At 39.1% G+C, this 27083-nt stretch overlaps 1 protein-coding gene across 4 annotated transcripts in view; it reads left to right on the top strand.

Annotated features, from left to right (window-relative positions):
• The window catches only part of LOC117375322 (tRNA-dihydrouridine(16/17) synthase [NAD(P)(+)]-like), a 32293-nt gene extending 5210 nt beyond the window's left edge, over positions 1 to 27083 (top strand). The window contains exons 2-19 of one of the 4 annotated variants that reach the window (XM_055223733.1): positions 3800 to 3869; positions 4036 to 4309; positions 6486 to 6629; positions 7727 to 8337; positions 10054 to 10234; positions 19255 to 19502; positions 20388 to 20496; positions 21118 to 21168; positions 21237 to 21349; positions 22711 to 22793; positions 23033 to 23136; positions 23228 to 23375; positions 23810 to 23906; positions 24375 to 24463; positions 25729 to 25901; positions 25981 to 26018; positions 26092 to 26167; positions 26648 to 27083. In XM_055223733.1, the coding sequence (XP_055079708.1) occupies positions 4087 to 4309; positions 6486 to 6629; positions 7727 to 8337; positions 10054 to 10234; positions 19255 to 19502; positions 20388 to 20496; positions 21118 to 21168; positions 21237 to 21349; positions 22711 to 22793; positions 23033 to 23136; positions 23228 to 23375; positions 23810 to 23906; positions 24375 to 24463; positions 25729 to 25901; positions 25981 to 26018; positions 26092 to 26167; positions 26648 to 26856 (2697 nt within the window). In that variant the 5' untranslated portion in view covers positions 3800 to 3869; positions 4036 to 4086 and the 3' untranslated portion in view covers positions 26857 to 27083. Of the gene's footprint in view, positions 1 to 3799; positions 3870 to 4035; positions 4310 to 6485; positions 6630 to 7726; positions 8338 to 10053; positions 10235 to 12167; positions 12876 to 18004; positions 18072 to 19254; positions 19503 to 20387; positions 20497 to 21117; positions 21169 to 21236; positions 21350 to 22710; positions 22794 to 23032; positions 23137 to 23227; positions 23376 to 23809; positions 23907 to 24374; positions 24464 to 25728; positions 25902 to 25980; positions 26019 to 26091; positions 26168 to 26647 lie in introns of those variants that run through there. The other 3 variants (XM_055223734.1, XM_033971621.2, XM_033971019.2) reach the window with 3 other exon arrangements.

The raw sequence follows: 27083 nt of genomic DNA, 5'->3' as shown, positions 1-27083 counted from the left end.
GCTGTTTTGGTGTCTTTTGGCGTCACATTCCCAGTACAAGCTTCGCAGATGTCCATGTAACCTGGAGACAGAGCAATGCACCATCCTAAATCCACTCTGAACTCCAGCAATAACTACCATGTTGTAAATTAGCCTACCTAATGGAGCATTTCCCCAAACACTGACTGACCAACGGGAATGGGATGGAGAGCTAATAGGGATGTCTGGAGTTGGTTTCTATACTTAAGTTTATTTATTTGACAAGCTGATTGTAAATGAAAAGTTTGAATAATACTGAAAATCATAAAAATCACAATAACCTAATTATAATTTTAAAATTTGACATTACATCTCCTTATTCAATGTATAAAAATTGAAATTGCAATTTGGCTACAGTTGTTTAGGAGATTATATAATGTCATATGGGACTGAATTATATACAAATTAAAACTGCTAACCCTGCTGCAATAAGGAGACACCTACTCCTCCTGTTGGTCAGCCACTGTTATGCTTTGATTGACAGGTGCATTCAACCAAGCACAATAAAGTCTGAACTTTCAAAAGAAGCAGATACCATCTGTGATACCATCTTTATCTGATATGTCCAGAATGATGTTTTTCAGTCCACTCTAATATTTTTTTCCACCATATGTTTTCATATGAACAGGCCATGCATGTTTCTCATTGGCTAATCCACCTGTCAATCACACCCATCTGAACTCAGGGAGATTACCAGTGACCAGACTCACATCTTTGTGAAGTACTGGAGAAGTGTGTATTCTGGATCTCAGGCAAATACCACCCACCATCACTCTACAAACAAGTTCTGAAATGCTATTACTTGTTGAGCATATTCCAGTCTTTATCCAAGTTGATGCCACAAGGCTAAGTGACAGGTCAGATTCGTGGAGAGGTGACCACGCTTACAGTTTAGAATTGGAATGCATGTTATCAAAATATTTTGAACAAGAAAAGCACCATTACTGAATTACATGCCTCATGCTAAATATAGTAGATCAATTTAATGCCATGCCATGGAACATTCCAGGCAAACATCTAACCACATTCACCGTAACTCCTAAACCAAATTCATTAGACTTTGTTATTACTACATTATCTGGAACATTGTGGTCAGCCAGATTTGAGATTAGATTTGGGCAAGCGGTAGTCCGGCTCACGGTGCTAATAGGTGTTAATGGGGTGCCATAACAACTCTCTCTAGCTCCACTGGCAAAGGTTAGCCTATTCACACTGTACCTAAACACTGGCTGCTTTGTCCATTCTATTAAGCACTGCATGCTAACAGAGGGATAGACAGTCTGGTTTTCTGGGCTAGATCTTCTTTTAGCCAAGTGTGATTGTGGCACATAGTTTGGCTTCTGCCCAAGGAGCTTATTTATGTCTGAACACCAGACAAGAATCATGGAGGAACAGAGGCAGCCAAGCATCTTATTCACTCTGTAGGGTCGAAGGGTCAAGAGTGGACTAGAATGATTGTCTACATATAGTCAGCTCCATATAGTGGCTTTGCCTGCAATGTTTCACAGTACGGTGTTAAACAAAAATTTCAAACTCGATTTCAATACTAAGGAATAGGCTTAATATTCAATACAGGGTCTGAATTACCACAATGATAATTAAAAACACTCTTTAGATAATAGAATGTGATAGTACTTCCTTTAATATTCCCATGTGGCCTTATATCTGTGTAATCCTGCAGTGGTCCAGGTAGGTTCCGTAGTGGTCCATGGGGTATACTAGTCTATGGGTCTGATACTGGTTCTGATACAGCTGGAGATCATTCTAAAGATATTCAGAAAAGGTTTCTGTCCTGTGAATGTGATTTTTTTAGTATCGGTACCTGCTCAAATGAGTATCTTATTTTGGTACTAGTTATAGTGTCAGTTAGTATTTGATACATTAAACTTATCTGTCACCATGGAGACAAGCAATTTGAGCATTAAAGCATGTGTAATTAAATAAATAGGTTTTCAGGTATTCCAGGCAAAACTACTGGTTACTGGTGGAGTAACCAGAAAAGTTACATGTAGCACTTTTAAGTTTGAAATCTGATGCACAGTGTAGTACTAAAGACATGATGACATATTGTTTCATAAATGGCCACATGTAGAGCCTGTGGTCTTTGATTTCCAATAGAGTTCAGCTGCCCCATTTCATTCACTCTGTCCCTGGTATGGGGACGGGGGCAGTGGACAGTGGGCTGGGACAATATATAATTCTACATGAATATATAATTTTACATGAATTGTGATTGTTTATTACATTAGTTTCCATAAAACCAACTCCAGTCAGTCTAAAATATGAGCTAAAGATGAAAGTATAGATTGTATGCAGTCATCCCGAGTAGCCCACAGAACTGTCACCATGATTCAGCACAAGCCCAGTCCTCACTGTGCATCTTGCTGCAGTTATGTCTTTGTTTACTAATGGGCCAGGATACAGATCACTTTGTTACTGTAATTAATATGTCCACCTAACCCTTGTTCAAGGTTTCATCCTGCACTTATAAACAGGTGGGTTTTCAAAAGACACAAACATTTGAAAAACAAAATCTTATCTTATCTTACAATGTTCAAATCATTTCATATTATCAACATAAAGCCTTTGTCACTTGTAGACTTACAGTGGGAAAAGTAACCAGAACTTTTACTCAAGTAAGAGTACTGTTACTTAAATAAAATTTTAATCAAGTAGGAATAAACATATGCTGCTAGGAAAGTACAATTTATTTAAAAAGTTACTTACGTAAATTTAACAACCCACCCACCTTTGGAGACAAGCAGGTGATTCCCCCAGGCCAAGTTACTGGTCAGATGTGTAGAGAGGCAATCCTATTCACAGTGACAATGCATGTTTTTAAGGTATATTTTAGAGATAAAAACACATGTAGAGTAACTGCAATTTAAAGCCGCGTGTTACTTTTCACATAGTGTGTCAGCCACCTGCTTGTATCCAGGGAGATGTTAGTGTTTTGCCTGGAATATTCCACAGTATGGTATTAAGTCTATCTTTATGGAGACAAGAAGATGATGCCAACTGGTTACAGGTCAGATCTTGAGAGGTGACCCCACTAACAGTAGAAATGTTTTGCTATGTATTTTTGCATAATATAAACAGCAACATACACACTGTAAATTTCTATACTGTAAGCTGCTACTTTTTCTCCATGCTTTCAACCCTGCGACTTATACAATGGTGTGGCTAATTTATAGATTTTTTGTGGCTAACAGCCACTCTCTAGCAGTAAATGCAAAAGTGACAGACATGGGGAAAGATTATGTGCTGAAGAATACACTAGTTTTAATTTTGAATTGTCATGTTGCACATCATGCACACACCCTCACCATGGAAAACACACAAAGAAATGCATATGATGCAGCTTTTAAGTTAAAGGCAATTAATCTGGCCATCAAAGAAGGAAATAGAGCCACTGCACGTAAGCTTGGCATCAATTAATCGAAGGTGCGACGTTGGAGACAGCAGAGGGGAAAACTTAGTCATTGTAAAAAGTGTGTCTTAAATAAAAATAAAAAAACTGTTTACCATCTTTCTGTGTAAATATCTTATGTTGCAACATATTTGTAACATACGGCTTATATTCAATTGTGGCTTAAATATGTACAAAATGTATTTTCTTTTCAAATTTAGCTGGTGCAGCTTATATTCAGCAATAACATCTCCATAGTAACAAGCAAGAGCAGAAAGGTTTCTTGGTGTATCTTTAAGTTAACAATTAAAAATATATATGTATTTATACAAAAAATAATCCGAAAGCTATCTCTTTGTTTCTTGTCTACAGAAGATTTGCTTTCCTCTGCACTGATCTCACCATGCTCTGACCATACTGAAGAAACATCTACCCTGTCTGAGTGAGTCATATACACATCCTCTCAAGATTAACAATACTACGCTATATGCTCTATATTAGTCACTCTTACACAACCAAACATAATCGCATGTTATCTTAATTGAGGAAGTAGACATGAAGCTAACAACCTTTGGCTAACGACCGTCTGAAACCCTATTCCCCTGCAGCTTGTCTGTGTGGCCTGTCCCGTGTAGCTCCGGAGCCTAGAGCAGAGCAACATGGGAGGAGTGGCACTGGATGTGGGGGGCCCAGCTGTGAAGGCCCCTGATGGAGGCTGGGGCTGGGCCGTGTTGCTGGGGTGCTTCGTCATCACGGGCTTCTCATACGCCTTCCCCAAAGCCGTCAGTGTATTCTTCAAGGAGCTGATCCGTGAGTTTGGTGTGGGCTACAGCGACACAGCCTGGATCTCCTCCATCCTGCTGGCCATGCTGTACGGCACAGGTACGCACAGTCACACCCGCAGAGTCCCGCATAGAAAGCCGTGAGCATAACTTATTGCCTGTCATTGTTTTAAATCATACTGCAAACAAGTGCCATGGCTGCTAAAGTCATTTTAATAAAAGCAGGATTTGTAGATTGTATTAAATTCACCGTATACAAAGTATTGTATTATTGGCATAAAAAAGCTATTTTATCAGTGAATCTAACAGTATATGAGCTCAAATATAAACTCACATTAAATTCAAGCATAGAAGGCTAGCGCCAATAATATACATATGACACATAAACCACCAAAGAAAGAAAGTTCACACACTCTAATATTTTGTTGGATCTCCTTTAGCTTTGATTCTGGCACGCATTCACTGTGGCATTGTTTCAATAAGCTTCTGCAGTGTCACACGATTTATTTCCATCCAATGTTACATAAATTTTTCACCAAGATCTTGCATTGATGATGGCAGAGTCTGACTGCTGCACAAAGCCTTCTCCAGCACATCCCAAAGGTTAGGGTTAAGGTCTGGACTCTATGGTTGCCAATCCATGTGTGAAAATGATGTCTCATGCTCCCTGAACCACTCTTTCACAATTTGAGCTCGATGAAACCTGGCATTGTCATCTTGGAATATGCCCGTGCCATCAGGGAAGAAAAAAATCCATTGACGGAATAACCTGATCATTCAGTATATTCAGGTAGTCAGCTGACCTCATTCTTTGAGCACAGACTGTTGCTGAACCTAGACCTGACTCGTACCTATAGGCTCGTATCTATTTGTTTAGTTAAATCCAGGTGGCGACTTTTTTTTTTTTGGCCAGGCAATGTATATTAATATATACATTTCAAACTATTAAGAAAACCCTATATTTCACGACCTACCCTGGAGAGGCTTGTGTATATGATTGATGCCACAGGGCTATGTTCCCACTGGACTGTATCTGGAGTGTTCTACGCACACTGTGCTTTACTGTAATTATAGATTCATAGAGACCGTATCAAACAGCTCTTTGCATTTAAGGAGTCCATATACGAAGAACAGTACCACCTTAAATACATAAGAATACATCACATATTCTTGAATTTAAGTTAAGTTATATGTGATAGGGCTCAAAACATCACCTATAACTCACTTATAAGTTAAGTTATAGGTGATGTTTTGAGCACTTTTCTCCATTCAGAAGATATATTTTGTTTTAAATTGTTAATTGTCATGGCAACAGTAATATATTTTCACCACTCTGAAACCCATGGGTAGAACACGTTTACTGCTTTGAATGTGACCGTTTGGCCTTGTTTGTTTACATACAAATGTTAGTGAATTGAATATGGTGTTGTTCATAAGAAGTAAATAAATTTGATTCCATTGATTCGCATTATCAGCTTGTCTCCATGAAAATAGAAAAGGTTAATGTAATACTGTAGAAGATTCCAAAAAAACCAATAACATTTCCATAAAGGCAAGCAGATGACACACCCTCCTCTACAAAAGTTACACAGTACAGCTTTAAATAATTATGTAGTAGTGTATCACCTGTACTTAAAACAGCTTAACATCTCACATTATAGTATAAACTGTTTTATAAGTTAAAGTGCATGTGACTACTCATTTCACTAAACCATTGTGAACTTCATTATATTTAAGATTTTGTAAGATTTTTTTTATATCACATTTTTTTCTAGTTTTATAATTTCATGTAATTTTATCATCTTTCTTCCTGGTTGGTCATGGGAGCAGAAATGACATATGTCAAGGTAATCCCACAACTGTTACTTAGCAACCATAATGTAACTAGGGCCAAAACTTGCCTAAATTTTACAATACTTATTACAATACTTGTATTAGACTAATATTAGTCAAAAATATAAAATTAACACCTTTATTTTGTTAAATGAATATTTAGACCATTGTAAATATGCCTTCCCTGTTCATAAATTATCCCTGCATTCTGGATGAATTTTCCATGTTGATGGCAGAGGTATTTCGTTTTAGAATTCACCATTATGCCCTGTATTTTTGTACTTTATTTTTGTACTTTTTCCTACAAACTACCACTTAATTGATGTGAAAGTGTGATAAATATTCACCACAGGTACTATCCCATCAAACCAAGTAATGTCATATATAAACCTGTCTAATGTTTTTTAAACTGCATTGGACCCTGCTTTTCCTTGTCCACTTAGGCCCTCTCTGCAGTGTCCTGGTGAACCGCTTTGGCTGCCGACCCGTCATGATGGTGGGCGGCCTCTTTGCGTCCATGGGCATGATCCTGGCCTCGTTCGCCACCAGTATTCTCCATATATACCTGTGCACCGGGGTCATCACAGGTCTGCCTGCGCACCACAGCAGCCTCATCAATAAACCAGCACCAGGGATATGGTGACACCATTCACCCCCCCACACACTGGCACACACTGGCAGGACTGGAAGGAAAGGACTGCACCAGCGGATATGAGCTTATTTTATCCAGGGCAATAGCTTTTGGTGTGCAATTTGAGAGATTGCAGTTAAAGTTGTGCTGAAATATTAACAATATTGAGATAAAGGCCGTGCACCAGTTTTTCAGCAAAGTCTTCCTTCAGTACAGATGTATTACATAAGCAGCTCTTGGGATGAAAATAAGTAAGCTGTATTACTGTCTGTTTTTAATTAGAAAGTTTCTTCTTGTCTGAAAATGAGGTAGAGAGCATTAGCATGCTAGTTGTTGTTTTGTGTTACCGTTACGGTAAACTCTGGTCTTGTGAAACTCATTGCAGTTATTATTGGGGAATAATTCTGATTCTCGGAATGCATAAACTAAGTGATGAAGACCACAGCTTGAGCCAGTATCATGACTACAGGTCAGAAAATAATATTCAATTTCAGATGAATTATCTTCAGATATACAACATCACCAAACACAGTAGCAGAACATTTTATGAGCAGTTCCACAAATAGCACAAGAAGAGCCTCATCTGGCTATTGTGTCATGTGGGGAATTGCTCCAGCTGTTTTCTGCTTCATGAAACATGCACGTACAATCAAATAGACCTCAGAGAGAGAGGGGATGTAACGTTTGCATATGCAATAGATTTGCAAATCCAAACGTTACATTATCAACAGTTGTGTGTGTTTTTCGAGTAGCACTGGGGCACAGTGACACAAACATTAGCACATGCTTGACTGCCTTTCACCGTTTACATGACATCACTCATGAAGCCTGTTATCTGCTCCATTTGAATTTATGTCTGTGACTTGTATGACAAAGCCACAGCTTGACCCTGGTCAAACAGAACACAGTTTGTCCTCATGTGCATACTATTGTTCTTCTATTATTCAACTCTCATAATACTACTTCATGACATGTGCATGTGTGTGAAATCCTTTTTATTCATTCTTCAGGATAAATCTGTGTCTGACTGTTGAACCCTTGTGCCCTGTGCAGGTCTGGGTCTGGCCCTGAACTTCCAGCCCTCCCTGATCATGCTGAACCGTTACTTTAACGAGAAGCGCCCCCTGGCTAACGGTCTGTCTGCGGCAGGGAGTCCTGTGGCCCTGTGCTGCCTCTCCCCTCTGGGACAAGTGCTGCAGTACCAATATGGCTGGAGGGGAGGCTTTCTCATCCTTGGGGGGCTCCTGCTAAACTGCTGTGTGTGTGCAGCCGTCATGAGGCCCCTGCTTCCCCCTAAGAGCCAGCAGAGGGACACCGAGGCCCCCGGAGTGGGAGAGGGTGCTGACAAGAAGAAAAAGCCCAAACCCAAGTTGCTGGACTTCACCGTGTTCAAAGACTGTGGCTTTGTCATCTACACCGTGGCTGCCTCCATTATGGTGCTGGGGCTCTTTGTACCTCCGGTCTTTGTGGTGAGCTATGCTAAAGAATTGGGCTATGAGGACACCAAGTCCGCCCTGCTGCTCACCATCCTGGGCTTCGTTGACATGTTCGCACGGCCCACTTGTGGGGTCATTGCTGGGCTCAAGTGGGTGCGCCCACGCTGTGTCTACCTCTTCAGCTTCGCCATGATCTTCAACGGGGTCACAGACCTCGTCGGATCACAGGTGGGCACCAGGGCAGAGGGGATCTAAGTGTGAAAGTGTTTTAACCATTGACCCTGTGATCCTATTTAATGCACTCCTCTTACTGGTCAGCTGCTGTCATTCTCTGAGTGAACTGTGATGTTCAACTCTCACTGATCTACAAAATCTTGCACTTGGTACACGACTAACTAATATTTATTTTCATTAGCAATATCATTAATAGGGTAAGAGATAGACTCATATATCATTTGACTGATATGTCAGGCCAATTTTTAGCCTATTAGCTATTGGCCATATTTTGGTTGGGCTTACCACTTTCTTTAGTGCAAAGAGGGCACTGTACAAAATGTTACAGCCCTCTCATTGGTTTTCAGTGAAATACAGTTGCAGAGTTTGCTGAATGGGAAAAGTATAAAAATGTACCTTACATATTAACCAAAAATATTGGCAGAATTTCAGCCATCATTTGCTGTAGTTTTTAAACTATTAGTATCAGCCATGAAAAACACATAAACACTTGAACAGTAGGTCAAAGTGAGGAGCTGTATTTAAAGTGCTTTTCAAACGCCCTAGAACTCTACAGTAAAGTGAGTCAGATTCAGTGTCTGGAACAGAAAGCCACAGGAGACACAGCACTGTGTGACATTCAGCTCATCAGCAAAAGTCTACTCTGGAGTTTAGCCTGTATTGTATTGGTTAGTTTAAAGAGAGATCTGGATTTGACTGCCCCTGTAGTAAAATATCACCTTTATATATATATTTCAAAGTAAAAAAAAAATCAAATATATACTCAATTGAAATGAAATATAAACTAAAATTAAATATAAATAAAATTAAATTCAGTATAAACCCAAATAAAATTAAAGTAAAGTATTAAATAAAATCATCGTATGGGTCCCTATGGGATGTATTGGTGTTAAAGTGATCCGGCACAGATGTAACCTGATCCACACCCAGTCTGTCCTTTATCAGAGCAGAGAGCCCCAGCAGACTTCTCTTAGTGGTTTAGTCCCCTGTGACAGAGGGCAGCTCAGGACACCTACACCTGCCCAATAATGCTCCTGTCATGATGTCATGATACAACAACACAGCACCCAAGGGTCCTGTACATTGTCTAAGGAGAACTAAGAACTAATCGTAAGAACTACTGTTACTGAACCACAAGCAAGCTACAATAGCACATGTTTGGTTTGGCCTAAATGGAACAGTAATGCCCAACATTTTGTACACTGCCGTAAAGAATATGGCTTTAAGTTTAACATGAACTTGTTTATCTAGTTTCACAAGTTAACAATATGTAACTTTTTCTGGTATACCTCTTGTTTCCATGGAGATGTTATTGCTTTGCTACATCTGGAATGTTCCACAATATGCCGTTAAACATCTATCTTGTATTTATAATATTACAGGTGTTTTATCTGATCTGACCCGGTGGCATCACCTGCTTGTAACCATGGAGATAGACAAATTTGATGTCATACTGAAGAACATTTACATAACATCTCCATAGCAACAAGCAGATGGCAAACCCTCCACCAGAAATGCTACATAGCATACCTTTAAGTTTGGTGCTATAGATCTTCGGCTCTGCTTTTTCTAACTAGTTTCAATGTTTGTTTGTTTTTTAGGCCCAAAAACACATTGGTATAAAAAAATACCTTATCCATTTTTTTCATATTGTGAATTGACATGATTTGAACTCCTTTGTGTTACCACTTGTGTTGTTGTGCTGTGCAGGCATCGGACTATTCAACCCTGGTGGTCTTCTGTATCTTCTTCGGGATCTCCTATGGGATGGTGGGCGCACTGCAGTTCGAGGTGCTCATGGCCATCGTAGGCACTGAGAAGTTCTCCAGCGCCATTGGCTTAGTACTTCTCATGGAGGCCATCGCTGTGCTCATCGGGCCCCCTGGTGCAGGTCAGTGCAACTACATGCTGCTATTGTGCTGTGCTTATTTGTTTGGGTAGATACATAGATGATTAGTTTACATTCTGTTCATTATAAATTGATATATTAATCTAAAATGGCTTATTGATGGGGTGAAATGGGTCCATTGACTTCCTGTTCCAAAATTGCAGAAGTGTTAAACCCCACCTCTTAGTAGCGACATTTCACCATAGCATGCAAAGGATGTTCATGTTTTTTGGGTTTTTTTTTTTGTCTGCATGACATTTTTTAACTCTACACGTATGACCAAGAGTCTACTTTTTCTGAATAATCACAAGTAAAATTAGAAAAGTACGTGGAGATACGTGGTAGGTGAAAAAGAAAATGTTCTGAGCATTCAAGCCTCAAATGCAGGATAATACAGGATTACTCATACATACATGAATCATGAATCAAAATACAATTCTAGTAAACTAATGATGACGGAACACCATTATAACATACTGTCACTTTTACATGAGTCCAACTTAAGCTTTTGTAATGTTCATGAAAACCAGTTTCATCGCTTTGAAAATGGGAGTCCCCGCCAAAGCCTACAGTTTGAGATTGCATTTGCTGATGTCTGCTTGGATAGTTGACACTTAAAATCAAAGGTAGGTGAAGTAGCCACAAATTGCACTCAAGACTCAACTAAGAGTAATTACTGAATCTAACTGGATAAAACATTAAATAGTGCACAAAATCTGATATTTTAGAACAGACATATAAATTAGACAAACTTAATTATATCTGAAGGAGCAGTGCAAGAAACACAAATGTTCAGATAATTTCATATTGTCAATATAAAGCTTTTATCAACTGGAGATTTACTCACAGTGGGAAGAGGAACTACAACTTTAAGTCAAGAGTACTAGTACAAGTACAAGTAGAAGTAAAAGTATGGTGTGGGGAAACTACTCTGAGAAGGCCAATTGTATTAAAGGGGCTACAGGTGCTATAAATTGCTGAGTGTATCTTTACTTGGGAGTCCTGCCTCAGCCTGTCCTCACCCAGCCCTGTACCGCCCTGCTCAGTAAACACTTTACTTTGATTGAGACATGTAAATGAGCTCCTGCTGTCAGCTCCTGCTCTAAAGAACTACCACAGTCACTATTATCACTGTGATGTGGGACACCACTCTTTTACTCTGTGTGTGTATAACTGTCCATTTACACAGGAAAAATCTATACAAGTTTACCACAATGTACAGGATCAAACTCACCCTGGGAGTCTGCTACCAGGAGTGAAAACAATGGGGATGGCTCCGCAATGCTCAAACGAAACTATTAAGTGATTGACACGCCCAGTTGCACATCTTTGAAGAGCATCTGATTTTACTATTAGTGTATTTCTGTACACAAAAGCCCCCCCCCCCCCCTTTTTTTTTTTCTCAGTTTCACAGTGGATTTTTGTTTGCACATTTTTTGGGCTCAGAAATGGTTATGTAACACTTTTAAACCCCACACAAATTACCCAAAATCAGATTTTGGGAAAAATGACAAGCACAGAGAAGAGGGTGGGGATAGGTCTAGGTGAAAAAAGACATTTTACTCAAATAGAGGATTACTCAGACATGCAAGAATTAATCCCAATACAGCTCTGAGTATGATAATGATGAGAGAACACTATTATAACATGGTCATAAGTTGTTTTTACATAATATGTCCCTTTAAGAATCATTATGAGGGAAATTGCACTTCAACAATAAAATGCTGTCTCTGTGTGAATAATGGCTTAAACAATTGTGAATATTTTTCCATAGTTGAACATTAATTGTCAAAAACTGAGCAGGTGATATACAACTATGTGCTGGCACGTCATATATAGGGGCATATATTTAAAAGCACATATATTTATGTATTTATATTTATGACGTCTTATTGACTATAGTAACTTGATGTCGTCTCTATGTTCCCTGCTGCAGGTCGACTTTTGGACTACACCAAGAACTACATGTTTGTGTTTCTCTTGGCGGGTTCCGAAGTGTGCCTGTCCGCCATAGTTCTTTTCACCTGTAACCTGCTCTTCATCAAAACCAAAGCCCCAGCCCAGGAGCAGCGTGAGCAGGAGGAGAGCCCGGAGAGTGTCGCCATGACCTCCGACCACAAGGCAGTGTGTGCCACGGAGCAGGCTCACAGGGACCAGGAGGACAGAATGCTGGAGGGGACGGCAGCCCGACCCGACAGCACAACCGTGGACTCACAAGAGGTGGAGAGGTTCCTCAAAGAGCCAGAGAATAACGGAGGCCTGTCCCCTAGCCCTGAGACCTGCCTGTAAAGAAGGCACACACTTAAGGTTTAAAGGTGTACTGCGTAACTTTTCTAGTGGGGCATACGCCACTTTCTTGTTTCCATGGAGATGTAATTATAACTTTGCCTGGAATGTTTCATAGTATTAGACTAAAGCTTTCTATCTCCACAAAGGCTATGTCACAGGTCAGATCTGTGGAGTGGCTCATAATAATAATGCATGCGTTTTAGTGTTTTTATGTAATTGCATTTAAAGCTGATTATTTACTGAAATATTGCCAACTATAAAAAAGAGCCAGGTTTTCCCAGGAGAATGCTCTTTGGGTCGATGTCCTCCATTTTTGTAAAGCTGTTTTTCCACACAGAGACAGCAGGGGGAGATGACAGACAATTCACACCTCAAAAAATACATATTTTACCATCTCATGATGTTTAATAAGGTAAAAATATTACTTAGTTTTGTGGAACATTTCAGACAAAGTAATAACATCTCCATGGAGATAAGCAGGTGCCGGACCCCAATCAGAAAAGTTACATTGTGCAGCTTTAATAGGAGCTAGTGTTGTAGAGACAGGGCTGCACATTGTCAACATGTTTGAATTTGATTTTGCTTAGTTCTACATTTCTGTGTCATTGGATGGATATATCGGAAATAGCCATTAAAAGCCTGTAGTTGTTGTTTTTAGCCTTTTTTAAATAGCTTCCCTTTGACATAGTGAAACACTGATAATGCCACAGTTGGCAAAAGTAGACTTGACAATTTTAAGATACTCACAAATAGTAGTAGCCTGAGTAATGCTTATATTACTGGGTTTAGGGGCACTGTAGCAGTGTTTTTTCTGTCTTAAAAATGTGAAAAACAAATTTTCAGCAGTTCAAAACGTTCATTTTAAACAGTTTACAGTGATCCAGAGTTATTCCTCACTTACCTTATGCATTCCGAGAATCCTAATTATTCACCAGGATGAGCTTATAAGTGCTTTTCACAACTTTCACAGTTTCACAGCTAACAACAACTAGCATGCTAATCACACAGTTCCTGATTCTCAGACAGTAAAACACTTTATAATTAGATATAGACCGGCAGACTTATTATATCTGTGCTAGACCTTTAATAAAATCTGACTATGTCTACACTAGCGTTGCGATAGTAGCTGTACTACAGTACCAACATGGGCGGATATTGTGCAGCCCTGTTCAGATCATTGAGCTTGTCCTGTCTTCTGCCACCCACGCAAAGCCCAGCCGCGGTGTCATACATGATCACATTATAATCATACATGTCCTGTAGAGATTAACTCTGTAGTCACCAGCATTTTGAGGCAAATGCTGGAATTTAGTCTGTGTTTGTTGAAGTCTGTGAACGCTGCTAAACGTGATTGTACAAATCTGCATTTTAGTCCATAGTATAGTTCATTATTACACCAGGGTCTTAAATAGATGCACTATTTTGTGAGGAAATAAATTAAACAAAGCTGCACAAATATGAAATGAAAACTTGAATGCTAAGTCTTAAATGTGAGCAGCTGAGGCATATGAACCATATTTAGGATTCTAATAACACTGCTGTTTGAGGGAAGTGGACAGGTGTGATGGGTGGGCACCACTCTAATTTGACATTAGAGATTTTATTGAATAGATTTGAGACTAAAAGTGTTTTTGTTTGTCTGTCCCTGAGGATGAGAGCTGACTTTAAAGCACTCTGAGGGAGCTTTGGTTAGGGTCATTTTGGACCATACATTTCAGCCTGTGTTCAGGCTTTGTCCTGGACAGTGGTCACATGTTCACACCTGTTATTCACATGTCCCAGCCCAACATTCCTTCTGAATCAATGTATTTAATGCCATAACTATCACTTGACTTGGGACCAAAATCTGAGGTTTCTTTTTTACATATTTTCAAACACAATTGTAAAACATGTGTGCCACACTCACACAGCATGGACAAGAGTGTGTACTCACTTTCGCAGCTGTTTCTTAAGACCATACTTGTCCTCATCCAGATGCCTGTCCACAATAGGATTAAGATTGTGTCTTGTGTCTATCAGTAGATAGTAAGTCTTAATACTATACATTATAAACACTGTTGGGAAGAATACAAATGTAGTTAGTACTTTCACATTAAGTTGCATAATATTATAGTGTAACAGCACGATGTAGGATTGCAGCGTTTGTTCTGCATAACTGTACCAGAATACAGTTAATCAAAATTTCTGTTCTTCCCAACATTGGTTTTAAAACCAATGCATCATTACACCGTATGCAATCCAAAATAGTAAACCAAAAATGTATCATATCAATTTTAAATTGTGCCTTGGGAAAATCACCTTCTAAAAGTACCTAATCCATACTTTTCATCACAGTTTCAGTCAGTAATTCAGTCATGAATTTGTAATGAATAAAGCAATTTTATTTTTCTTTAACTTTGTACAATTGTACAATTGGCTCCGTGCACAATAGCACCTAGTTAGCTCTCTGTTAGCATCACTACTTCCTGTCCAATTGTATCTCAATGAGGTTTTTGCAGAGCTCTGCTAAAATTAATAAATACTGAAAAATTACACAGGGAACAGGGGGGTATGGATGGAAGTCACTGACAACAACAAACTTTACAACTCAGGAGAATATTTCAGTGGGGGACACTGTGTTTATTAAAGTATGTGTTTCTATGTTAGTGCTAATGCTAATGCTAATTTTGGGGCATAATAAATATCAAAGAAACACCATAAACTGTAGTAATCCACATATAAAGACATCAGGAAGTCTTTACTTTTAATTGGATAATTATTTTACATTGAGCATTAGCTTGCTGTACACAGAGCCTATTCCAGACCAAACTTTGAGGACCATGTTGATACCAGGTGTGACCAACACTTCTCCCATCATCCCGCTTGAGTCCCATGGTGCATGAAATGTCTGTCAGTTGTGGTTTGCAGGTTATGGTTAAGTCGATGTCCGCTTTAGCTGCACTCATAATAACTCATGGACCTAACTCAGCTTCATTGTCCTGCCCAGTGTGCAGTGTGTGGTGTAACTGCAGTAAGCAAGGTCTGCCACTGTGAGTGAACATGGCGCTGTTCTGTTGTAAAGTCATTGCTTCAGCACCTGTCCAGCTAAAATGGTCTTTGTACTTAGGTATAAATAAAGCTAGAGGAACTCTGGATACTGCTGCTATGGAAATTGTGGTGGCCATCGTGTGACTGTTTAAAGAGCAGAGCATTCTATTAGACAAAAATGTAAGAACATGGCTGTTTTGACATCCCAAAAATGCAGATAACTCTAGTCATATTTTCACTCCTCAGTTATGAAATTTTATATTTACTGTAAAGCCCCACTATGTAACTTTTTAGCCAACTTTTTAGTAGCTAGTTTTGATTTGTACTGTCTGTAGCCACATGGGCCACACAGACTATAAACACTGCCCATGTTTTCTCTGCTTCACTCCATGCGTCTAATTTCCACGTGGAAAGTATAATCCAAGCTTTACACTGAGTGGCTTGCATCACCACAGGCCTGACTTTGTCCTGGAGAAGGGCCTTGTCCTGCTCATCTCCATAGAAATGTTGTTCCTTTGGCTATTAGAGTTGTTAATTGTGATGTCACTTCCAGGTCCAAGGCAGGCAGTATTTTGGCAAAATAAAATTTAAAAAGCTGTGAAGTTTCCAGTTGGATCCAGAAGTGACATCATCACTTAGCAACTCTGTAATCTTTCACAGTATGGCATAAAACCTATCTATCTCCCTGGAAAATGTTATGAAGTATGGGTTTAACTTTCTTTTACCATGGAATTATCCATGTGAGGTGCAACCTCCAGAAAGTTACATAGTGTTGCTTTTTTTCAGAATTTGTATTGATTAATATGGTTTATATATGGACACTAGGTAAAGCACATCAAATCAACAAAGTCAGTTAAAAAAATGCAACATAAAGTTATCTCCCTAATAGTTTACATGATTTCTGGAGTAGAATTTTACAGTCACAACATGGCCGCTGGAACCTGTTACTGTATGTTACCATGGATGTCAATCCTCTAGTTTTATTATGCCACATTGGTCTTTGTCTTCCAGTTTTGTGGCTTGTTAGAATGATATGCTGTGTGAATATTTTTAATAGGTCTATAAACAGAAGCGACTACTCTTTCCATTGTCTTAAACTGTCTGTAACCTGTAGCACAAGAAAGTAAAACAAATGCTACAAATTGTTCTACAGGCAAAATGGTGAAAAATTGTGAAATTGTTGAAATTCTCAGCTTGTTGTTTTTCTGTCACCACCTGCTTTGTACTGTCTTGACTGTTTGTGTAACGCCCAGAATGTAAGGAAATTTAATATATTTTTAAATAAATATTTATGCTCTGGATTTGGATTGAAGTCCTGCTCATGATTCAGTTGTGGTTCCGAAATTTTTATTTTTTTAATTTTTGACACCACAGAAGGACGAGATGCGAGTCTGTCAGTAACCATGGAGAGGACATGTGATGATGGAGGTGTCAGCATGGCAGATTTGGAAACGAAGAAATTGAAGAGAAAGAAGATATGATGTTATGATTCAACTGTTTGAGAATTATTTAAGATTTTTGGGAGGTAGGGGAAATAGGGGTTAGTTATCACCAAGTGAGGTGTGCATTTGAAACGTTTTTTGAACTAAAATATTCAGAAACTGATCAAAATATACCAATCTGCACAAAGTCAATTATTAAACGTCATTGTGTCAAAAAGTACATTTTCAGATGTTTTGAAAAATATTCTACTTAAAACAACTGATGTATGTTAAGAAGCAGAGGCGGTAGAGTAGCCAAAATGTTTACTCAGGTAACAATAACATTATGTAAAAGAGGTTACTCAAATAAGAGTAAAAAACTATTTGGGAAAACCACTCAAATAAGAGTAACTTAAAGAATAACTTGGGATTTAACATCTGATTTCTAATTTGAAGCTGATATCATCTGAAGGACAAAACGTTAAATAATGCACAGAATCTGATATTTTCAAAGGATAAACACAAACATCAGACACACTAAATCATATCTGAATGAGTGATGCAAGAAACACATGTTCAAATCTTTTCATATTGTCAACATAAAGCTTTTGTCACTTGTAGACAGTGGGAAGAGTAAGGCAAGTTTATTTGTATAGCACAAACCTGAGTATTAACCACGTTCAGAACTTCAGAAAGGACATAGTTTAGGGCAGTTTAATACATTTATTGCATACGGTGATTTTACACATTAACCTAAAAGTTGTAAGTATAATAAATCAGATGTTTTTTTCTCAATAGTTTCTCTTCTTGAATAATTTCTTGAACCACTACTTTGTACTTGTACTTGAACTTATTTTGAAGTAACGTTACTCTTACTTGAGTACGATTTTTTGGCTAGTTTACCTGCTGATAGTTTCACAACAATGGTAAACATTAGGTAGCGAGTGCAATTTAATAGTAACAACGCTTGAGGGCGGCATGCAAAGTCAAATCGCAAAACCCAAAACGGTCTAAACGAACCGGCACATGTTTCTCACCGGACTTGTTTGATTGCTGCACGAAGTCAGAAACTGTTCCGCCAAAATCTTCTTCAAAAATTACAGGTAAATTGTCTGATTATTAAATAGTTATTAGTTCGTGCTGTCAGTTTACAGCGGGTCCGTGCGTCCCTGGTTTTAGACGTAGATCAGGCGTACGTGTGCACTTGTGGTAGTTGTAGTTCAGTCAATCATGTGCCACACGGTGCTACATGTCAACTGCACAGCTAGCTCATTAGCATTAGCATCACAACTGTCTGAGGCTGATCTAGGCTGCTAGAATATCAAATGATGATTAATCCCAGAACGATTTTAATAATTAATAGTATTAAACTATAAATATAATTAATTATAATGTATAATGAAGTCCAAACAGTGAAATAAAAGGTTGGAATAATAACTTGTGCAGTGTAATTCACATCTTTAAAAAAAATCTTACATTTCCATAACATGTCAGCATTTGTTTATATGTAAAATTTGTAGATCTGTATTAATTTGTACAAGTTAGTTGACAAAAAAAATGTCCCTATGTTGACAATATCATATGGTATAAATGGTGTTAAATTTGAAATAATTTATAGGCCAACTCTATTTTGGGAAATAAACAATTGGGAAATGTTCAGCTGGCTACATAATATATAAACAGACTGTATAGTTATGTCCATTAATAAAACTGTTAACATAAATTCTTTTCACATTTTCATATTGTCCTATGTGACCAGATTTATCAAATTAAACCTTCTAATGATGTGAAGTTGACGTGACCTAAGCAGACAGATAAAAATTTTGCTTATAAATTTTCCTCAAATATTATTTTCCAGTTCTTATAATTGCATTGTAACCTGAATAATCCTGATCATCAATTAAAGTGCATATGACAAGTTAGACTATTCATTTCACTAAAACATAGTTAACTATTATATTAAGAGGTAATTCCATACCATTATCTAACCATAAAGTTAACAAGGTCCAAAACTTGTCTAAATTACACAATAGTTAAGATTAGAGTAATGAAAATAAGTGACAGTTATTTTGTTAAATCAAGGTTTAAACTGTCAAAATGTGTGTCCCTCACATCTAAATTTTCTGTGTTGATGTCATAGGTAGAGGTGTTCTGTTTTAGAACTCAGTGCTACTTCCTGTATTTTGGCACACAAACTTACATAACTAATGTGAAACTAAGTCATAATTAGAAAAACAAATAAATGTCATTGATACTTTAACCAAATCCCCTTGTCCCCCTGATCAGCTGCAGAAACCATGCCCAAGCTGCAGGGCTTTGAATTCTGGCGTCAGACGCTGAAGGAAGCACGCTTTGTGGTGGCTCCCATGGTGGACCAGAGCGAGCTGGCCTGGCGCCTGCTGAGCCGCAGACATGGGGCCCAGCTCTGCTACACCCCCATGTTCCACGCCCAGGTGTTTGTGCGTGACGCCAACTACAGGAGGGAAAACCTGTACAATGAGGTGTGCACAGAGGACCGGCCGCTCATCACACAGGTGAGGAAGGAGAGGGGTGGGCAAAATTGATTAAAGGAACAGTATGTCTGTATCTCCAGATATGAGGTAAACAGGTTCAAATCAAATGGCTTTTACTGATAACACTTGTAATGTTGATTTATTACAAAAACATTGGATATGATGTGTAGCAAAAAGAAAAATAAAATCTGTCAACTGGACAAAAGTTTACAAGCGAAGACGTTTCGCTGCTCATCCAAGCCGCTTCTTCAGTTCTGGTTAGATTACTGGTGGACACTGCCTGATATCCATCTGAAGGGAGGCATTAACTACACTGAAACTCAAAACACCTATTGTTCACAGTTTTTGTTCATATTCTAGGCCTATTGTGCTATACTAACTGTGCATTGTACTGGAGTCCTACTTAGCATAGTCATTCAACCCCCTAATGAGTGATTTCAGACCTATTAGCATCCTGGCTATTGTTCTCTTTGTGCTCTTTGTTTTGCTTTGGGAGTTATAGACAGGGGATGAATAATGTCTGAAGCCCCATTCCTGTTCAAGGAAGGATTGACTTTCCTAACAAAAGTAGCTTTTTTAACTCCCCTCTCAAACAATTTCTTTTCTTTGGCTAAGATCTGTGCCTCACTATCTTCAAAGAAGTAGTTAATGGCTTTGAGACGTAGATGTACGGCAGACTGGGGTGAGGCATGGCCTGTCCATATACTGAGAAAAACTTGTATGTGTTCTCTACGTGCAGCTTAAGGCACTTCATTGTAGTTTCTCTTTTAAACCAGTTATAGTGCAGGCTACATGCTGTACCTTTTATTATCTGATATTTTTATTGTGCCAGAAAAGATAATCTGATCATATCTATAAATTTTGAAAATACAGTAGTATTATTGTCTATTATTGTATTTGTTGCAGTTCTGTGCCAATGACCCAGAGGTGTTTGTCCAGGCAGCTCTGCTGGCTCAGGACTACTGCGATGCCATTGACCTTAACCTGGGCTGTCCTCAGATGATTGCGAAGAGAGGTACCACCATCTGCACCACCTTCTTGTAGTGTGCTCTATAATAGAATATTGTAAAGAATATCAGGTCACCCCTCCTAGGTCAGGTTTTGCGTGTGGGATTCTGTTCAAATCAGATCTGAACTAGTTTTACAACACATAGATACTGTATGACTAACTTGTGCATAACTGAGGCATTTTAATATAGACTCTGTTATTAGCATAATAATATAATTGTCAAGTTTTTCGAGAAAATACAAAAATAAACTGCATATGTCAATTAGATGACTGGAAGTCTTTCTGATTGTACGAGGATGGAGCTAATGACACTAGATGAGCAGAGTCTGGAGAGTAGAATGAAACTGAAAACTCACTTTGGCCTTATGCTATAAGGCTGTTGATATTAAGTAATCTGGATGTCCATAAGCAGAGAGACACATCAGGCCGGCCTCGAATACAAAATTTGTAAAATATGATGCAAGCTATTCTTAAATCAAATGCCATCACCGAGCTATTCCATAACAAAAGTACATTATTTGCTTTATGAAACAACTTTCAGGTTAAAATATAATTTAGCCAGTGTCAGCCTTGGCTGCTTTCACCACCAGCCCACTGTATTATTTTTATATTCTTATTCCATTGCAGGTCACTATGGGGTTTTCCTGCAGGATGAGTGGGAACTGCTGGAGAAAATGGGTGAGTGACATATCAAATAAACTTTATGAACATTTCTGAAACTTATTAACATCCACCATCCCATCCAGTGAAGTTGGCCCATGAGAAGCTGTCTGTGCCCGTGACTTGTAAGATCCGAGTGTTCGAGGACATGGAGAAGACTGTCCGATATGCACAGATGCTGGAAAAGGCCGGATGTCAGGTATTCTGCTTCTAACTTATAAATACTGTTGCAAATTCTCAGCTTAAGTTCAGAAAGAAATCAGTTTTTGGTTGTATAGCCCTTAAGGCAGACTTACTATGCACAATTGACTTTTCAAAAGCCTTTAACCATGTTATAGTGGTTTCCCCTCTCAAAAGGTGTATTTGGAGCAATTTGTGAATATTTGAGCAACCTTTAATTGCTTATTTAAAGACACCATATTGCTGATAAACCCCCGGTTTACCGCCACCGGCATACGTACGTACGTACGTACTTACTTCTCATTTATTTTCTTATTTGGTGATACGCATAGAATTAAGCAGCTATTTTACCATTTTAGTACAAATGAAAATAAATCTGCTACTTGCTAGCATGGGCGACACGGACTTTCAACTCCCTGAAAACATTTTCTATGTGACTGAGATCTAGAGACTGGCTAGGCCACTCTAGGACCTTGAAATGCCGCTTATGAAGCTTCTGCTTCTTTCTCCTCCAAACACAACAAGTTGAGTTTTTATCAAAATGTTCCATTTTGGTTTCATATGACCATATGACATTCTCCCAGTCCTCTTCTGGATCATCCAATGGTCTCTAGCAAACTTGAGACGGTCCTGGACATGTACTGGCTTAGCAGGGGGACACGTTTTATACTGGTAACGAGTTCAAACAGGTGCCATTAATACAGGTAATGAGTGGAGGACAGAGGAGCCTCTTAAAGAAGAAGTTACAGGTCTGTGAAAGCCAGAAATCTTCCTTGTTTGTCGGTGACAAAATAATTATTTTACCAAGGAAATTCATATAAAAATCCTTCAATATAATTTCCTGGATTCTTTCTCTCATAGTTGATATGTACCTATGATGAAAATTACAGGCCTCTCTCATCTTTTTAAGTGGGAGAATTTGCACAATTGGTGGCTGACTAAATACTTTTTTGCCCCACTGTATATAGCAGGGTCATGGACAATATGTCTTCTTTTAATTTGGCATCATAGCAACTAATCACAATAGGGAATTTTACACACATTTTGAGCTAGAATTTGAAAACAAATAAAAGTGGACTATGCAACTTTTCTAATGGAGAGTAACATCTACCTGCCGATTGTTTTTCCTGTTCCACAGCTCGCCATTAATGTAACTATTTGGCATTTATTTCATTAGAGGTGTTTTAATGGTTTACTCAAACAATGAATGAAACAAAATACACCTCAGGGTATGTTTTTGATGAGGTAACAACATTACAACATGGTTTAAAGCTCACAAGAGTCAATTTTGAGTAGTATAGGAAAAAATACAACAAAAAAGCTAAACTACCAGTATACTGAGTGATTGTCATGTCTTGTATATGTGTATTGTTGTTTCAGCTGCTTACGGTGCATGGTAGAACCAAAGACCAGAAAGGAGCTTTTACAGGCATCGCCAGCTGGGAGCACATCAAGGCTGTGCGGTGAGACTAGTTTATTCATAATGAACACATCCAGGTGGACGAGGAATAAAAATACTTTCTTTTAGCTGGAGACAGCACGCAGTGGTCTCATTTAATCAATAAGTGCTGCTTTAACAATATACTCTTTGGGAAAAAACACAAAATGTATTTATTAACAAAAGTCTGGTCCCCAAAGTTAAGTGTAAGCTCCAGTAATAATAATAGTATGAACACCCAAGTGAAGTATGTGTGTGCTACAGGCAGGCAGTGAAGATCCCTGTGTTTGCCAATGGGAACATCCAGCACCTGAGCGACGTGGAACGCTGCATCCAGGAGACCGGAGTGCAGGGGGTCATGAGTGCAGGTGCGGCCCTGTCACGTCACTGGAGCAGGAGGATCCTGGTCCTTATACATCTGTGTTGTCCTCTCATCTCATCCCTGTTTTTGTCCTCCAGAGGGAAACCTGCATAACCCAGCCCTGTTCGAGGGCCGTAGCCCCCCTGTGTGGGAGATGGCTGAGGAATATCTGGAGGTGGTGAGAGAGCACCCACCCTGCACCCTGTCCTTCATCAGAGCTCACCTGTTCAAGCTCTGGCACCACACGTACGCACCATGCTTTACTACTATAAACTACTGTGTTCTATGGGTGGAATATGTGCTTCTATTTACTAAAACCGTTCACCAGCTTCCTGAGCTTTTGTCTTATCTTTACTAAACATTTGCACATTCAGGTTATAAAACCAATCAAATCTATGATTCAGCTCTTTCAATTCTTTTTTTGTCACAAGTAAATTAATTTTTGCTTATTTGAGAACTTTAGCCTGTAGTGGCTAATATAAAATACTATTCATATGATTATAATCCATGAAGATCACACTAGCACATAGGCAGAGGAGTGAGGGTATTGCCTGAGGCACTCAGTGCTGACTATTACTCACAGTTGATAAAATCTTATATAAGAATGGCTTGACCTCACACAGAGAGGTCCTTTGTCTGTTGTTCCACACACTCTGATGTGTGGTGTGTGGTGTACACAGGCTGCAGATCCACCAGGACCTGAGGGAGGAGCTGGCCAAAGTCAAGACTGTGGAGGGACTGGCTGAAGTCAGCCACCAGCTCAAACTCAGGTGTCAGGTGAGACCCACAGGTTCAGGCTGATATCAGCTTGTTCCATTGATCTGATGCTCTGTCCAATCAACTTGAATTATACGTTTAAACATTCTGCCTGTCTCCGATCACTTTCAGTCAGAACCATCCTAGACTGATAATGTGTACAACTCAGTTCAGAGTACTCCACATATCAATCTAGTATGAGCAACGTGCTAGTGGGGGGTGTAGTAATATTATGTTGTATTTGTTTTGTTACCTGCATAGGGACTGCAGATGTAAATTAGCTTTGTAGCTGTAATCCAGGACATTCACATTGTTCTATATAGATGTTCATCAATGTGCTATGTCCCTGATTGTGGTTTCCCTGCCCTGTAAAATCTTTCATCTTGCTTGATCACTGTCATAATCTAACTAGTTGTGACAGAAATCTGTGTGCATCTGTGCATCTGTGTTGATGTTACAGATGATGTATGACTGCTGCTGTGTCCTCAGGAGGAGATTTCTCGCTGTGCTGGAGCAGAGGAGTGGGACAGAGATTTGCCTTTCCCGCACTGGATCTGTCAGCCCTACGTACGACCACCGTGAGTCCCTTTAAAGTGGAACTAAACTTTTTTTTTTGTTACTGCGTGGTGTTTTAATAGCATTCTTGGCTGTTCCTTGTCATTATTTTTGTTTACAGTTAAAACCAGAAATGTATATACACTATATAAAAAGGATTACCAAAATTATTTCTATTATTTGCTAAATGCCAAAATATTTTTTTAGACAAGTTTTCATTACTTTCTTCAAAGTCAGAAGTTTGCATACAGTAAGATTACTATGCATTTAAAGTATTTGAGAAAACCCAGATGATGATATCACATCTTTGGAAGCTTCTGATTGGTGTATTGACAACATTTGAGTTAATTAAAAATATAGCTGTGGATGTATTTGAAGGCACACCTGAAACACACTGCTTATATGTGTAACATCATGGGAAAGTCAGAAGAAATCAGCCAAGATATATATGAAAATATCTGAAGTGACTTAAAGCATACATGGAGCAGCATAACCAAGTGTCAGACATAGTGTACAGAAGCATCTGTGCAGAGTACGGACTGGAGACCCCAAGGTCAAGGTGGGAAACACCTCCAAAGGTAGTGGAGAATTATCGAGCCAAGATCCTGTGGGACTTCCAGATACAGATTGACAGAATGGTGATGGCAAAACAACCAGACATTGTGGTGGTGGATAAACAATGGAGCAAAGCCGTTGTGATGGACATTGCAGTACAAAGTGATGGGAACATTAGTAAAAAGAAACACGAGAAACTACAGAAATACCAGGGGTTCAAACAAGAGCTGGCGAAGGCCTGGAAGGTGAAGGCATCAGTGGTGCCCGTGGTTATCGGAGCACTCTGGGTAGTAACCCCCAAATTGGAGGAGTGGCTACAGCAGATCCCAGGAAAAACATCAGACATCTCAATCCAGAAAAGCATAGTACTAATAACAGCAGTGATACTGTGTAGAACCCTCACGCTCCCAGGCCTCTGGTAGAGGACCTGAGCTTGAAAAAAAAGGATGAAACCACCCACAGAGGGTGAGAATGAGATTTTTTTTTTTTTTAATATATATAATGTGTTGTTTGTGCTATATAGTGCTGCCTCTAAGGGCCAATTCAGTTTCAATTACTATGAATCAGTAGCACCAGTTTACCACCCCTCCTCCCCCGCAGTTCTCCAGGTAATGCCCAGATTAGCAGCTCTATTAGAAATGTGATTATGGATGGAGTCTAGTTGTTTAATCCCATTTAAAATGATGACCTCACATGTCCAACACTCTCATAACCTCTCAAACAACTCTCCTAGGCCCAAGGACCCAGTGATGAATGGGAACAGCCAGCCCGCAGATGTGAAGAAGCCCACCTGCCACAAGAGGGCGCTGGAGGATGACCCGGACTCTAACCCTGAAGGTCTGTCCAAAAACAAGCAGAAGAAGAGGTCCAGGAACCCCCACAAGAACTTTTGCCCCGAGCAAAAACGTCAGTGCCACTTAAATACTCAGTATACCGATTACTGGTTACTATGGTTACGCTAATGCGCCCCTCTATATCTCCACAGCAAAGTACATCAAGTGTGAGCAGTGTGGAAACCCAAAGGTGTGTGTACTGACAGATATGGATTTGTATAGTTTTAATATTTATGTATGTGTAATTTGTTTTCTCTCTGCAGGGAAATAAATGTGTTTTCAACCTGTGTCGCGGCTGCTGTAAGAAGAAGGCCTTCAAAGAGGTGGCAGACTGCCCAAGTGAGTTACACCAAAGAATGTTTAGTTTGGGGTTAGTTCACATGAAAATAATTTTGGCAGGATGTGCACATTGGTTTCTCAGTGTAAAATACACTGAATAAGACTAGATAGGCCAGGGACCCTCAAACTGGAACTAGTGAGTTATTCCTTCAAGAAATTTAATCTGCGATGTCTTCAGAATCTCTACTTTGATTTAATTTGCACATGAAAGATGTTCTCAATGTGAAGAGAGTTGCACTGTTTGGCCCTTAATCCACAATACACCAGGCTATTTTAACACCCGAGAAGAAAGTACTCCCCTGACGACAAAAACTGTAGTTTTTAAACTATTTAAAAATGTCCAACGTTTTATTTTGTGCATCAAAACAAAAATTAATCAGAATAATTGTTATTAATTATTACAGCCCACGAAAATCCTACCCTACATGGTTTTCCCTGTATCGCCATGTTTTGGGTCATATTGTTATATATGTATTCCAGGTCACGGGCTGAAGTTCAAGACCAAAGCAGATAAGCGCAAACAGGAGGAAGAGGAGGAGGAGCAGAAGGAGGAGGATAAGGAGAAAGAGAGGAACCAGAGGGGCCAAAAGCGCAAGAGTGGGACAGAACATGAGAGGAAAAGCACAGTGCCTCCTTCAGTCCAGGGCTCACCACCACACATGCTCCCAAATGGACAAACAAACCTGTGAACTGCTGTGATGCACAAAATTCTATATCTACAGTGGTTAAAATAACTACAATAAGGAACATCCGGCACCCCATCGGAAACATACTGCTTTAGATGATTCTAAACCAAGAGTCTAACTCATAAATGTAGAACTGGAGCTGCTTAAAAACTAAGCTTAAAAGAGGTCTCAGACAGCTCTTAACTAGGTCTAAAACTGCACTTAAACAAGTCTTAACAACAAATTAAGTG

This window comes from Periophthalmus magnuspinnatus, chromosome 8 (genome assembly GCF_009829125.3).
Source record: "Periophthalmus magnuspinnatus isolate fPerMag1 chromosome 8, fPerMag1.2.pri, whole genome shotgun sequence".
Lineage (NCBI taxonomy): Eukaryota > Metazoa > Chordata > Actinopteri > Gobiiformes > Gobiidae > Periophthalmus > Periophthalmus magnuspinnatus.
This window is presented reverse-complemented; position numbering and strand designations above follow the sequence as displayed.